Source organism: Haliaeetus leucocephalus, unplaced genomic scaffold (assembly GCF_000737465.1).
Source record: "Haliaeetus leucocephalus isolate CR32 unplaced genomic scaffold, Haliaeetus_leucocephalus-4.0 Scaffold76, whole genome shotgun sequence".
In the NCBI taxonomy this organism is placed as follows: Eukaryota; Metazoa; Chordata; class Aves; order Accipitriformes; family Accipitridae; genus Haliaeetus; species Haliaeetus leucocephalus.
This window is the reverse complement of record NW_010972512.1, coordinates 1,574,446-1,589,476: the sequence shown is the minus strand read 5'-3', so window position 1 is coordinate 1,589,476 and position 15,031 is coordinate 1,574,446. Positions and strand designations below refer to the sequence as shown.

Here is a 15,031-nt window from a genome sequence, read left to right as displayed (position 1 = left end):
CGGGACGCACGGCACGGCGCGGCTCGGCACGGGACGGCACGGCTGGGCTCCGCTCTCCCGCCATGGCATCCAAATGCCCCAAGTGCGACAAGACCGTGTACTTCGGTGAGCGCATCCCCGGGGCCCGGCCCCGCATTCCCCCTTCCCCGAGCCGGGCGCGCATCCCCGGGACCCCCCGCTCTGTCCCCGGTTCTCCGTCCCGGAGCCGGCGCTCATCCCTGCTTCCCCCTTCCCCAAACCCCGCTGCATCCCCGGGTCCTTTTCTCCTTCCCGGAGCCGGGGTGTGTCCCCGGCTTCGCCGTCCCCAAGCCCGGCGCATCCCCGGGTCCCCCCGCCCCGGCTCGACCGCGGTTCCCCAGCGGGGCTCACCCCAGCGCCCTGCCCGGCAGCAGCTTCTTCTCCCCCCGGGACCCCCCTCGCAGCGGCCGCGGGCCCTCTGCCCCGCCCCCCCGGACCCCCATCCCCGGGCTGTGCTGGGGGATGCTGCTGGCTGGGGGGCGGGGGGGGGTCGGGGCACCTTCCGCTGCTGCCTGGGCTGAGGAGGTGAAACAGGGGGAGAGGAGCCTCGGTTGGGGTGTGTGCCCGCAGCCTGTTTTGGTGCTGGGGGGTGGGGGGTTCACGTCCCCGTGTAGCCGCTGGCTTGGGTCATAGGGGAACCCAGGCCATCTGACATGGATGGGGTGCTGGGCAGGGGGCTCCTGTGAGCGGTGGGGGTCTCATGGTGCTGAGGAGCAGGCGGTGGCAGGTGGAAACAAAACCTTCTCCTGGCCAATTTGTTCCCATTCCCTGCAAACCTCACTCCAGGTGTGCTGTTCACCCCTCCCCATCTCGCCTCTCACCCAGCCCTCTGCGGGCTCTTCCTAGGCGGGAGAGCTAATGAATGGTTTGGGGTTTCTATGGGACTTTTTCAAAGGCAGCTTCTGGGCTCAAAGGTCCATCTCGGCGTGCCCGGGCTGGGTTTTGGCAGCAGCGAGTCCCTGCAGGTCTCCGAGGGCCCTGCTTGGGGTTGTGGCTGGTCAGGATCTCTGGGAACCGGGGCTGGGGTGTCTCCCGTCGGGCATCCCGGGCTGAGCGCCGCCGCCCAGGTTGCAGAAAATGCCGAGGGCGGAGGTGGGAGCGAGGGCAGATCCCCTGCTTTGGTGCCTCGCCGCCGCTCCCCGATGAGCCTGTCCCAGCCCGCTTCCCCCCTGCGCGGCGATGCCCAGCCGGGACCCTCCCGGGGAGTGACCTGACCCCCCTGGCCCCGGGGTGGGCATCCCCGGGGTGGGCATCCCCGGGGTGGGCATCCCCGGGGTGGGCATCCTCAGGGCTGCACTGAAGGCTCAGGGTGGCTCTGGGGATGGATCCAGCACTCCAGCCCGAGCTGCCTCCTGGGACCTGCTGGCCCACGGGGTCCAGCTGGCCTGGCCCGGTGCTGCCCGCCTGCACCCCTCCCTGCCCGTCTCCCTCCGGTGCTCCAGAGTCCAGCCCCTGCTGCTTCAGCATGTTTGTTTGGTGGAGAAATACCAAAGGGTCATGATGGTGCCTGAGCGTTTGAGGCAATGGTGCTTTCATTCCTTTCCGGCCATCTCCAAGTAAACACAGAGAAATAGGAATTTGCTGTCTTCCTCCCTTAAATAAACCTATTTGCGTGGGGGTGGGAAGGGCTCGGCCCCTTGGATGTCTTTCCTTGTGTGAATCTTTTCCTTTTTAAGCAGAAAATAGCATGTCTGTCCAGCCAGCTGGGCACTGGCCCGGGGTCAGCGTCGCTCTTCTCGCTCTGGGGACGAGCCTGGCCTGCGTGGGGGGGGCTGGGGCCGGGCTCAGGGACCCCCACCTCGCTGCTGGAGGAGGCCAGGCTGTGCCAGGAGGTGAAGCACCAGCCCCCAGCAGTGCCCGTGCTCTTTGTCTGTCCCCATGTGCTGGGGGACTTGTGGGTCTCTTGGGGATGTGTTTGGGGGGGGGGAACAGTGCTGTACCCCATGCCCCCAGCTGCGTGCCGTCTCTCTCCCCGGGTGGGTTTCTGTAGGTGTAGTGGTCCATGTCCAGGTTTCTGCTGCTCTTTGGCTTCCCCATTCCTGCCTCCCCGGGGCATGCCTTCTCCTGCAGGCAGGGAGTAGGCAGGTGCCCGGCAGCCCCCATCACACACTTCCCTGCAGGGACGGCGCGGCCCCCGCTGCCCCTAAGAGAGACCAGGGGGTAATTCAAAACGGGAGCGAGCCAAAAACTTCCCTGTGCTTGGAGCTGCGATAGGCTGGAGCGTGTCCTTGCTGATGCCTTGAGCTTTTCCTTGAGGAGCCGCCCAGGCTCCAGCAGAATAAACCCGGGTCTGTTTATTTAATGCATAGAAACTGGATGCAACCTCTGAGCCGTCTTTCCGGGACACGGCTCCTGGGGTTTCCTCCCGATGGACCGCGTGGTTCGGTGGGAAGGCGATGGGAGCGCTGCGCCCGGGGTTTGGTAACGCTTGTGAATTCCTTGGCTGGCCCGAAGCTTAACAGGGAGGTGATTCATAAAGCCCCGCTTGTTGGGAGCGCTCCTTGCATGTACTGAATGAACGCTGGCAACTATAACTTCTCGAATGCCTGGGATTGCAGCCGTGGGTCATGTGTGAGAAATGCCACCGCGTCCCGTTCCCGGCCCCGCACAGTGTCTGAGCGGCTGACCAACACCAACAATCATGGGTACCGATGGAAAACTCATTTCCAGCCTGCCTGTTGCTTCATGCTCCCTGGAAAAATCCAGTGGGCTCCTCCCTGCGCAGTCAGGAGGATGTGGGCGTTTCCTGAGCTACAGAATGAGCTTTTTTCCTTTAAAAAGCACAGGGAAATATAAAAATAGTTTTCTGGCTTTTTTTTCTTTTTTTTTTTTTTAAAGGCAGGCTGAGGTCTGTGACATTGTTTCCAGGAGCAGCTGGGGCTAACTTTCCTGCTTTGGGGAGGTTGGAGGGATGAGGTGAATGTTTAACCAGAGGAGCAGCGCTGCCGGTGGCTGCCGGGGCCGGTTCCCATCCCACGCTGGCAGGTGGCGTCGGGTTGGGGTTGGGTTTGGGTTATCTCTTCTGGCAGGAAGCGCCGGAGGGACCCGAAATCGCCCGAAGCCAAACAGCCGCACATTTCCCCAGCGCCCTTTTGCATGGCTAGCCTTAAATGAGTTTTGCAGGGTCGCCGGGAGCCCTGGCCAAGCCTTTCTGCCTCCCGTCCTCTCTTCCCAAGGAACTGCGGGGGATCGCGGCGGCGGGGGGTTTCCTGTTTTCCCGTTCCAAGCGGGAGGCAGGCGAAAGCCACAGGGATGCGGCAAGCACACGTGCAGCGGGGCCCGCCGGCGGGCGGCTTTCAGGGAGCTCTCTGCATGTGCTGGGGTGTCTGAGGGCTGGCGGGAGGCTGCTGCGCTGTTTGTTTGGGAAGGGGCATCCTAAAAGCACGTGGGAATTACCCGGTAGCCCCGGGGCTTGTTCCGGCTGTGTCTGCAGCCAGAGCAGCAAAGCTGCTCTCTGGGGATGGTTTGCCGGTGGGGTGCTGGGGGGGACTAAGGCCAGGGACACATCCAGCTGGGAAGCAAGGAGGGTCCAAGCCTGGCGTGCTCAGAGGGGCCTGCGGCAGATGCCTGACCCTGCTGTCACACTGATGTCCCAAGCGTACCGGAGAAGAGGGGTGCAGTGAGGTGCGGGGTGCTCTCCCTGCAGAGCACCACGCCGGTGGGTCAGCTCTGCAGAAATTCAAGCTGCAGAAGCCGCTCTGCAATTAATAAATAACTGCTGTCCTTAGCTCCGGGCACTGGCTGTTGGGAGACGGTGGCCCACCGGTGCCCGGGCAGGAGAGGCAGGAGGGCTTTATTTCAGTTACAGCCGTCCCTAACAAAGGAAGCGGCTCTTCGAGCATAGCAGTCGGCACGTCGGCGTCAGCATGGCCCCTGCCTTGCCAGCGCGAAGGCTGGCTGGGCTCCTTGGGTAACTGCCTGCTCCGATGTCTCAGGGCGGCTGAGACCTTGCAGAATGGTAACTAAGGATGCACCAGTTCCCTGCTCCCTGAACAGGGCCCTGCCGGGGGGAGATGCCTCTGTGGGAAGCTGAAGGACGGGCTGATTAGCATTAGCTTTTCCCTCAGGAAAATAGCGCGAGCTATAGAAAATTATCTGTGGGAGGGCGGGACGGGACGGTGTGAGGTCTCGGCCCCCTTGCTCTCGCTCACTGTGAAGCGCGTGCTTTGCTGGAGCTGCTGGGGCTCCCGCACGGTGCGGTGTCGGCATCTCGTGTGCGTGTTTGTGGGCAGTTGCCTGCCTTGCGGGGAGCTGGGGCTCAGCTGCTGTGGGACACGGGGATCCAGGCGGATGCGCCCGCAGGGGTTGTGCCAGGGGTTTGTGCTGGCCGGCCTGGGTGCCCTGCTCTCCCTGCGCTGCCAGCCTGCGGGGAGCGGTGCTGCTCCCGGGGCCGCGGGTACCGGAGGCCGGGGGCTGGCAGGCAGCTCTCTGCAAGCCTGGCTGGTCCCGAGTGCCTCCGTTCGGTGTCTGGTTTGCAGAGCTCTGCACTCACGTCTCAGGTCTCAGGCAGAGCTCCTTGTTTTCCCATCCTCCTTCCCTGTCCCTGGCAGAGACACAGGGATGGGGAGAGGTGATGTGATGGGACTGGAAAGGAAAGGCAAGGAAAGGTGGAGCAGGAACGCTCAAGCAAGAAGTAGTGGAAAATGTGTTGCTGCAATGTTGCAATCAAATACGGAGCCTGGAGCGTGTGCCGTGGTGCCACTTTTGGCTGTGGTGGGGTGGTGGTGCGCATCAGTCCTGCCAGCGAGGCCCTGAAGCAACCACGGAGGTGATGGTGGGGTCCTGGCACGTGGGTGGGGAGAGCTCTCCCACCAGCCTGCCGTGCACTTGCCGGCGGGGAGTGCCGGTGCTGCGGCCCCCAGGAGGTCCCGAGCATCCTCTCCCATTGCCATCTCTGTTCATACCGCGTTGCCCACAGCCCTGGGCCAAACCCTGCTTGGAGCTGGTTGTGCCTGTGGCTGCGGGGAGCCAGCAGGGTGGGGAGGTGAGGAGCCGTGGGGCTGGAGGGGCACTTAGACAGGCTTGGCTGCTCCAGCGTGTCTCTGAGTCCTGCTCTCACCAACACGGGCCAGGAAACTGTCTCATCCTCCCGGCGCTGCCCGCCAAAGATGGTATCTCAGTGTGCAGGAGGAACACAGTGCTCCAGACCAGCAACTACCTAGGGAGGGGTTTTGCTTCTGTGCCTGCCCGTGCCCCAGCTCTCCGCTGGCCGCTCTGCCCCTCGCCGTGCGGTGGGGCGAGGGGAGGGCTGCAGGCTGGCTGGATTCCTGCCACTGCCCGGGGGTCCTGCCTGCACCGCCTCGCGTGTGGGTCTGTGCCGCAGCAAGAAAGCAGCTGGTTGCTTGGGGTCAGCCCTGGCTGAAGCCAGTGCCTGGCAAGAAACGCTGCTGATCCTCTCCCAGCATAGCTACGGTCGAGCTGGCCGGCCTCAGAGCCGGAGGGATGCATCCTGTGCGGACACGGCTTGATGAAGTACAGCAGCTCCATGGAAAACACAGAGGGGCTTGCTGGAGGCTGTCCTGGCCCCGTGAACCAGAGCGGGAGGTTGAAGGCTCACGGCCAGGAAAATGCTTGCACTAGGTGAGGTTTTGTCAGCAGAGAGCGGCGGGGTGGACGGGACCCTTGCCGTGCATTAGGGCTGCAGATGGAAATCAAACAACCCTTGCTCGTGCCCAAGCGGCCGGGCTACGCGGGAGCTCGGGTCCTGGGGAGGACCTCACCTCTGCTCGCCTGGAAGAGAGGCCCTGGCAAGCAGGATCCCCCGCGTGGGGTATTCCTTGTTCCACCCTCCCGGCTGTGCTCCCCGGCGAGCCCATCCTGAGCTGGCTTTGTTGCACACTTGGAAGGAGCCCAGCAAGCGAGCGTCTTTGGGGCCAGAGGGGTTGCCTCGCCTTGCTGCGGGGGAGCTAAATATATACGTCTTGGCCACAAAATCACAGTGCGGTGTAACCGTCAGCACCGGCTGTCTGACGGGGGAGAGGAGCTGCCTGGCCATGGCTGAGGAGGGCAGGAGGGGATGGGGTGGGGGATGTGGGAAGGCAGCACAGACCCTTCCCGGGGGACCGGTGGGGCACCACGGCTGGTGGCGCGGCACGGCACGGCATGGCAGGAAATCCTGAAGCCGTCCCCCCACCTTTTCCATCTCCTGGCCACGCTGCAAGGGGCTGGGGAGAGGATGAGGCAGCCAGCCGCCTGGGCTTTCGGCTTTGTTTCCAGCCATTTACCAGGCTCCTTTCCCTGGGCTGATCTCTCTTATTCATTCCTTTGTGCCTGCAACTGCTTTGAAGCGCATCTGCGGTCGATCTGACAGCATCCCTCTCCTCCAAGGATGCCCGTCACTGGGTGACTGTGGAGATTTGGCATCTTTATCGCCGGACTGGGCTTTGCCAGCCCTTGCCCGCGTCCTCCCAGGGCTGTGGTGGGATGAATGGGGCACGGCCCAGCCCTTTGCAGAGACGCGGCTGCAGCTACGGTTGTTTTGCTGAATAAGCCTCCGGCTGGAAGCAGCGCTGACGTCAGGCCATGGAAATACCTGTGCGAGGGCACGGAGCCGGCTTGGTGAGGCTGGGAGGAGGGATGCTCCCTTCCCACCCTGAGAAGATGCATCCACATCTGGCCCGCGCCAGCTGCCTTGCCTGGGCATGGCGGATAATTAAGGGATGATCTGCGTTGTCTCTGGGGTGGGGCTGCCGCAGAGCCATGGGGAGCTGAATGCCTTGGCAGAGCTGCGAGGAACAGACTGCCTTGGCAGCCCCTTGGGCTCTTTCCCACTCCTGGCCTCTGATTTCCCCCCAGCTCCGGTTCTGGTTCTGGTGGTGCTCCTCGTCAGCGTGGGCTGTACCCCTTGCACGTTGCAAATCCACCCCGCAGTTGGCCACGTACCCAGCCGTGCCTCCACCTCTCCTCCGCAGGGGCATTTCCCCTAGGGGAGAGGTTTATTGTCAATGGGCACCCGGTGCCCACCCATGGCGAGGTGGGTAACCCAGGGCAAGCAAACCCCGAGTCACGCACATTTGGCAGAGGCCAAATTCCTGCAGGCGAGTGCCCTTAATCCGCCCTTCCCAGGGAGTGCTGCACGGCTGGTTTAAATTTGGTGGGCTTGAGGGGAGCATCTTGCCACAGGCTGAGCAGGTCGGTGTGGGATCCAGCAAGCGGGGCAGGACCTGCGTGCGCTCGGTGTGATGCTGAGACGTGGGTGCTGGCCCGTCCCTTCCCGGCGTGGCGGGGCATGGCGTTCGGTGGCGGAGGCTGGGTGCGGCGTGACATCTGGCCGAGCGAAGCCCTCGCCGGAGCCCTGTGCCATCCTGCACTCCCTGCACGGAGCAGGATGGATCCCGGGTGCTGCTTTGCCCCCAGGGTGCTCTTGCAGTGCTGATGGTGGGGTGCCCCCCTGGAGTTGGGGGTGTGGAGCAGGGTTCCCCCCAGCAGCTGCCTGGGGATCTCTGCCACAGCGGGAGGACGTGGGCAGAGGCTTCTCCTCCGGAGCTGATGCAACAGTGGAGCTGGTGTGGCGGGGGGACCGGAAATCTGGGCACTGGTGCTTTCCCTCCACAGTGATTTATGGGGCAGCATGGCCACAGGCGGGACGCCGCTGCCCTGGAAATAGGCTGGGGTGGCTCCAAGCTGCTTCCTCCGCTCGGTGCGAACAATGCTGCCTGGAAAGCCGTCCCGGCTGTGCCGGCCCCGGCCTTGGCCCCTGGGAGCCCTTGTTTGCAGCCAGAGGATGTCTGACCAACATCTGCATGACATTTCCACCCATGGGCAAGGGGCAGCCCCTGCGGTTCCCGGGCTGTCCCAGTGCCCCGGGAGCAGGATGGTGCACTGGGCCACCTCCTCCCTCCTGCCCTGTCCCCTGCCAGGGGCTGCAGGTGCCAGCGAGGTCCCTCTTGCTCTGCATGGCTCGGGGATGCCTTGGCGGGGGGAGTGCATTTGTCAGGAAGCAGCAGGGATTTACAGCTGTCTGACATATCATGGGGGGAGGACACATTGGGGCGGCATCTCATCTCGCGGGGACAGGAAGGAGATGGTGTGGGCTGTGGCCAGCTGTAATTGCAATGGCCTCCAGAAAACATCCGCTGGGATTTTCCTCCTTGCTTTGTACCTGGGGCCGTGACAGTGCTGGGCCGGGGTGGCGGGAAGAGCTGGGGGTGACGCAGCCGAAGAGCAGCCTGGCCTGGCTGTGCATCCTCTGTGACAAAGCCGAGCGGTTCTTTGGCCCCGAGCCCCTGGCTCAGCTTTCAGCCCATCGCGCTCCATTTTCCTCTCTGGTTGCCCCAGGGAGGCACCCGTTCCTGCTGGGGAGGGCTGGGGGGATGCAGGGTTCCTGCAACAGCCCCAAGGCAGCAGCGTGCTGGGACCTCCGTGTCCCTCTCCTTCGCTTTTGGGGAGCGCTTGCGGGGCTGGGGGCTGTGTGCCTGGGGCTGGTCCTCTGCCCCCAGGGGCAGCTGAGGTCTGCAGAGGAATGGGGGGCAGGCTCCAGCCCTGGCCCACTCCCCGTGTGCTGCCTGCTGCGAGGGGCTGGGGAAGCACGAGCCCTCCTGAGCCCCCTGGCTTGGGGACCAGCAGGGATTCGCCCTGGCAGCTTTGAGGAGGCAGGCACAGACCCCCGGCTGCAGCGGGGCGTCTCTTCACCCTGCCATCTGCTCCCACCTGGGGTTTGGTCCAACAGCCTGGACTCGTGTGTGGCATCACCGGGAGGTCAGTCCAGAGCTGCTTCCAGCTGATGCTGGTCCCCCAAACCTGTCCGCCATGTCCTTGCTTGGGGATGCTCTCGGGGCTCTTCCCTGCACCCCAGTGCGATGGATCCGGCTCTGCCTCCTTGTGCTGCCCTCCTCTGCCACTGGCCACCCTGCTTTGCACCAGAGCTCATTTTTTGGGGGGTGGTGGCAGTTATTTTGACTTATCTTGGCCCTGTGGTGTGCCCCAGACGCAGCTGTTTGCCTTGGGAGGGGGGTGGCTCTGGAAGCCAGGACCTGCCCCCAGGGAGCTCTTGACCCCCATCTTGACCTGATGCAGACAGGTGACATTTGCTGAGGTCCTCAGTGGAAAAAGGGCTGGGAAACCCGCTGCTGCTGCGGAGGTCTTCTTGTAGAGCAGGGCTGGGCTCCGGTTGCGCTTTTATTTGCTTGTTAAATATTTTATTTGGCTCTTTTGATTTAGTTTTACGGTGGCTTTAACAGGATCATGCTGTGTTCCAGCTGTCTCCACACATGTGCGGGGGAGAGGGAGGGCGAACAAGAATCGGCGGGGGGCACGGGGCAGCGCTTGGCCCCCCAGGAGCTGGGAGGGTGGAGGGACGGTGCGAGGCCGGGGATGCGGGACGAGGACTGGCAGCCCATGCTACCGCCCAGGGTGCTCCTGGCGACGTACAGCTCGGGGCCAGCTTGGAGGAGGTGCATTCACGCAACCGGTCTCAAAGCATTTTCCTTCCCTGAATTTGCCCACCGATGCTTTGAAACTGTTTTTGGTGCCGGCAGCGAGTTGCTCCGCAGGTTCGTGGCACTCCGGGGCAATACAGGGATGGTGCCTGCGTACCTGTCTGCACGTCGCGCCTGCTCCCGGGCTGAAGGCGAGGGGGGAACACCCGCACGCCCAAGAAACAGGTGTTTTCCAGGGCCAAACGTCCATCCTTGGTGACACTGGAGGCTGTCTGCCATCCCGTCCTCCCGGCTGGAGGCGGGTGGGTGTCCTGGGAGCAGCTCCGGAGCTGCGGCCGAGGCTCCCTGGGGAGCCTGAGCAGCTGGGTGTGCGTGGGGGAGGCATGACTGAACGGGTGGGGTGGGCATGGTAACACCAAATATTTGAATGGGAGCAGGGTCATTCTGGGTAACGCGCCGGGTAAAAATAGATGCAGGGAGTAGAAAGGAAAATACTACCCTTGCTGGACTGGCGCGTGGGAAAGGGTGTCTGTGCGATGGCAGAGCCAGTGCTGGCGGGGTCAGAGGCTGGGGGGCGCCCCGTGCCCATGGCCTGAATGGCCTCAAGGACCCTGTGGGCTGCAGCAGAGCGGTCCCTGCAGCGTGGTTGATTTGCACAGCGTGCCAATGAGCAGCCCCCCTCGAGTGCAGCCCCCCACGGTGCCCGGAGCCTGGCTTCCCCAGGGGCTTTAGCAGGTGCTGGGCAGTCACTCATCCCTCTCTCGTGTTCCCTGCAGCCGAGAAGGTGTCCTCCCTGGGCAAAGACTGGCACAAGTTCTGCCTGAAGTGTGAGCGCTGCAACAAGACCCTGACCCCGGGTGGGCACGCCGAGGTAAGAGCCGCTGGGGTGGAGGGTGGGGGAGCACCCTTCCAGGGGTGGCCTGGTGGGCTCTCCAGTGCTCTCCAGCATCCCAGGGACAGGGAGTCCCAGGAATCATGGTTGGGGCAAGTACCTGATGCCACACGGGTGGGCACGCAAGCCCAGGAGCACACACTGTGGCTTCAAATGCTGCTGCTGCAACTTGTGGTGCTCAAGAGCTCTCGTACACATGTGGTGCCTCAGCTGTGCCACCCCAATGTGGGCTCCCAGGCTGCCTGTGGCAGGGCTTGGCATGCCCCAGCAAGCACTTGAAGCAGCTCTGTGCACCGGGCAGGCTTGTCTGGGCATCGCAGTGGCTTTGAAGGTGTGCGGGTGCCTAAAGCCTGCAGCAGAGTGTGGTTAAAAATGCCAAAAATTGGGGATGCACGGGTTGCCATGGCGATGCTAGCTCGGCACTGGGGCTTTTGGTGCCCTGGGGCTTGCGCTGGAGCTCGATGCCACCGCGGCTGCCGAGCGCTTGGGAGTGCGAGGGTGCTGTGCCGGTGATGGCAGATGCTCGGGCCTGGGAGCAACTGTGTTTTTCTGGGAGCAACTGTGCAATGCCCTGGCGTGACACCTGGTGCCCTGGGTTTTGCACAGTGCCTGTCATGCCAGAGTGTCACCAGCTCTTTAGCATGGTTTTAGCACGCGGCACAGCTGGGGAGCGGGCGGCGGCGGGGACAGCCGTGCTGGTTGCCACCAGCCCAAAGGGGAGTGGGGCCGGTCCTGCTGGGGAGGATGGGGCTGTGCGGGTGGATTTGTGCTTTGGGCCGGGTTAAGTTCGGGGGATTTGCTGCTTCTCCATATAAGGCCAGATTCTGCTCCCGTGGGGGACGGCAGCCAAGCCCCCACCGACTGCGCCGACAGCAGGATTTGGCCCTTCCCTGCTTTTTCTCCCTCCTTTCAAGCCAGTGTGTCCGGCTGGCTTGGAAAGATGTCGCGGGGAGACCAGCTAAATGTTTACCCTCTCCTCCGGCATGGTAATGCCGCGAGCACGCCGATATTTATGCCTTGCGATATTTTGCAGCTGCTTGCTGCCAGCCAGCTGCCTGCTCGCTCCCCCAGCCTTGCCCCTGGCTCTTCCCAGTCCTCGCCTTCAGCATGGCACTGCTCGGGGAAGTGAGGGAAGGGACATCGCTTCTGCTCGGCTACTGCCCTGCCCGCTTTGGGCAAGGCATCCTTGCCTTGCAGCAGAGGGGATGGAGGGCAGGAGCACGGGGCACGAAGCAGGGCTGAGATGCTGAATGGAGCCAAGCAGGTGATGGGGTGGGCTGGTGCCCGAGGATGGGGTCCCAGTGGGTTTTCTACACGGGGCAGCGTACGTGGCAGCCCCGCTGGCCCCCTGCCCCAGCCACAAATGCTCTTTCTTTTCTTTTGGACTCGGTTTCTGCTGGCCCACGAGAAATGACTGCGGGGAGTTCCGGGGCTTATCGCCTTCTTCGTGCCTTCCTGCGATAATCACCCCCAGCCGATAGCAGCTGGGCTGGGACCAGCAGCCACGCGGGGCCTCTGATCTCAGGCCAAGGCGAGGGGGGAGGCAAAGCTCGGTGGAAGCCACAGTGGTCTGTGTGCCTAAGAATGGCCTGATGGCACGCAGGATGCTTACGGGGCAAAGGGATGCCTTACTGGGTCCCGGTGGCACACCGCCGGGTTGGGGCTCGGAGGTGCCTCTCAGCTGAACTGCCGCAGGGTGCCGATGCTCCAGCGACAGGGCACGTGCGGAGCAGCTGGAGCGTTTCATGCAGGCGCAATCCTCGCGTGCTTGGGTCGGGTTAGGCTGTCGCTGGCAGACCCGCAGGCTGAGGGTGTCCAGTGGGTGCCGTTTTGGGGTGTAGGTACGGCCGTGGTGGTCTCTGAACATCGGTGGGGATGGAAGTGATCCCAAGGGAAGCACGTTGCCGCTCGGCATCCTAACGCTCCCCTCTCTCCCCAGCATGATGGGAAACCCTTCTGCCACAAGCCCTGCTACGCCACGCTGTTCGGCCCCAAAGGTACGTCCGTGCTCCTCCCGTGCCTGTGCGGCTGTGCCCAGGGCTGCAGGAGGGGCCAGGTCCCCCCCATCCCCACTGGTGGGGAGCCGTGGCCCCAAAAACACCCCGGGAGCCAGGCTAGCATGGGCTGAGCCTCAAGCCAGCACTTTGCAGTCCCAGCACTGCTGTCCCCTTGTGCAGAAGGAAAGGAGACCTGCTGGAGGGAGGGAGGGATCTGTCCTGACAGCTGTCCTTTTTTTTTTTTTTTTAATATTTAAAAGACAAATTCCCATTCAAACAGAAGGTGGAGTTGTTCTCCTATCCCAGACGTGGTTGGAGAAAGCCTGGGTCGGGAGAAAGCAAGTCGGGGCCAAGGTGCAGCAGTGTCTGCAGTGGCCCTGTGGCTCAGCGGGGCTGGGGGAGGTGGGACAGGGGCTGGGGGGAGGATGGAGACCCCGGGTGCTCCCAGGCCACCACAGCCTCTCTCTGCCCCACTGCAGGGGTGAACATTGGCGGCGCCGGGTCCTACATCTATGACAAGCCGCAGATTGAGGGGCAGACTGCTCCGGGACCGATCGAGCACCCGGTGAAGGTGGAGGAAAGGAAGGCGAACGCTGCACCTCCCAAGGGACCCAGCAAAGGTGAGGGGCAGGGCAGGATGGACAGCCTGGCCCTCTGTCGTGGCGTTCAGCTGCTCCAGAGCCACCACGTTTGGTGATGGTGTGGGGTGCAGCATGTGTGGGGGGTCCTCCGCACCCATGTGTCCTGGCTGAGATGTCCCTCCGCTTCCCACGCTCATGCCCTCTCTTTTTCCAGCCTCCAGCGTCACCACCTTCACCGGGGAGCCCAACATGTGCCCACGCTGTGGCAAGAGAGTCTACTTTGGTAAGGTGGCGAGCGGGCAGTGGGTGCATGCCCCGGGGTGGCACGGCACCGCAGTGCTGGGGCTGCACGCAGGACCCCTGGGGCACGCAGAGGAGCTGGGAGGGGGCTTTGGCTCAGAGATGGGGTTGGGGGCACAGAGGGATGTGCCCAAGGAGCCTGCAGGGATGGGTCCTCTTGGAGGAACTCCTGGGTGCAGGGCTTCATGTGCATCTTGTCCGCTGCTGTCACCTCCCAGGTGGGTGGCGTGGGCTTAATAGCTGTCCTCAGCCAACCTCTGTCACCTGTGAGGCAGCAGAGGGGTGGGAGAGATGCGGGAGGCTGGGGTGCACAGGGCTGTCTTGGGATTTTGTACACAGAGGTGACGTCCCCACGGGGTGCGCTCCCCCTCAGCATGTGTGCGGGGCGGCTGGTGTGACCTTCCCTCCTTGTCCCCGCTCTAGCCGAGAAGGTGACTTCGCTGGGGAAGGACTGGCACCGTCCCTGCCTACGCTGCGAGCGCTGCAGCAAGACGCTGACCCCAGGGGGCCACGCTGAGGTAAGGGCATCCCAGCCCTGAGACCCCCAGGCAGCGCGCGTGGGGGATGCCAGCGTGCCGTGGGTGAACTGTGCTGTGCCGCGCCGGTTGGGCAGCCCCTGCTTTTGCAAGAGCGCAGGGCAGGGCTGGCAGGAGCAGCCCTGGGGGCACACTGGGGTGCCGGTGTCTTCAGGGGATGAGCAGAACGGGAGAGGTGCCCAGTCAGGGGGATGTGTCCTGGGGACTGGCCTTTCCCCGGCCCCTCGCCCCCAGCGACACGCTTCTCTCTCTGCCCTGCGCAGCACGACGGACAGCCGTACTGCCACAAGCCCTGCTACGGGATCCTCTTCGGGCCAAAGGGTGAGTGCCTGCAGGCGCGTGGGGTGGGGAGCCGCTCTGGGGGGACGCACCCCACCTGGGCTGCTGCTCTCGATGCTCGTGCCATCGCCCAGAGGGGACATCTCCCTGGCGCGTGCCACCATCCCACCCGGCTGCTCACCCTCCTGCATCTCCCCCCCATGCAGGAGTCAACACCGGAGCTGTGGGAAGCTACATCTACGACAAAGACCCCGAGGCGAAGAACCAGCCCTAGACGGTGGCGTCCCCCTGCCCGCTCGCCCGCTCTGTGCCCCCGTACTAACCCCCTGCTCGCAGCCGGAGCAGACCCTCACCAGGCTGGCCACGGAGCTGTGCTCTCTCTGCTGTCTCTACTCCGGGCAGGACGGCCCTGCCCTCCGGATTATATATCATAGTCTCTAATATAAGCTTCAGTGTTTAAAGGCAAAGGTAGAAGGTGTCTCTGGTGGTTCCCAATGTGCTCTGCCCTCCCACCAGCCCCCCCTGAGCGCCGGAGGCAGGGGCAGGTGTGGGGATGTCACCGTGTGCAGGGGACAGCAAGTGGCACCCGAGGGGCTGAGAGCAGGGTTTGGGGGGGGGGAAGGTGGTGGTAGGAGTCCCACCATGGAAGGGTGCTCCCTGCTGTCACCCACACGGAGGGTGAGGGAGCTGGGCAGGCGTCCCGCGGCGCTTAGGAACGGGGGCTGGTGGTCAGGGCACCCAGCCCTGTTCCTTGGCAGCCGCTGGGGACGTGCGGGTCCCCTGAGGACTCTGGCCCACCTGGCAGCGCTGCCCTTCTCCTGGCCCTTCCCGGGCTCCCTGCCCTGGCTCTCGCTCTCCCCAGGACCTGCAGCCAACCCCAGCCGCCGTTGGGGTTGCAGGGTCTGGCACCTCCCTGCATCCCCATCCTTGCATCCCCAGGGCATCCCAGTACGTGCACCCAGGCAGGTGCCCGACCTGCTCTGCTGGCTGGTTTGGGTTGGTGGCCACCCCTGCAGCCTTGTCCCCCGCCGGTGGCAGAGCCCGTGCCGGG

General features: G+C 63.8%; 1 protein-coding gene across 1 annotated transcript; it reads left to right on the top strand.

Moving 5' to 3' along the window:
• The first annotated feature begins 12 nt into the window (after positions 1-12).
• On the top strand, positions 13-14,564 carry CRIP2 (cysteine-rich protein 2). Its single transcript, XM_010581083.1, has 8 exons — positions 13-105; positions 10,172-10,266; positions 12,227-12,284; positions 12,764-12,904; positions 13,080-13,148; positions 13,589-13,683; positions 13,965-14,022; positions 14,187-14,564. The coding sequence occupies exons 1-8, from the start codon at positions 63-65 to the stop codon at positions 14,252-14,254; spliced, it is 627 nt and encodes a 208-aa protein (XP_010579385.1). The 5' UTR covers positions 13-62; the 3' UTR covers positions 14,255-14,564.
• Positions 14,565-15,031: the final 467 nt, after the last annotated feature.

What these genes read in the sequence shown, in the direction of transcription:
- CRIP2 (XM_010581083.1), top strand. Translation starts at nt 63, where the DNA reads ATGGCATCCAAATGCCCCAAGTGCGACAAGACCGTGTACTTCG. An exon ending in CGACAAGACCGTGTACTTCG is followed by an intron (nt 106 to 10,171) that starts GTGAGCGCATCC and finishes TGTTCCCTGCAG; the next exon opens with CCGAGAAGGTGTCCTCCCTG. An exon ending in CCCCGGGTGGGCACGCCGAG is followed by an intron (nt 10,267 to 12,226) that starts GTAAGAGCCGCT and finishes CTCTCTCCCCAG; the next exon opens with CATGATGGGAAACCCTTCTG.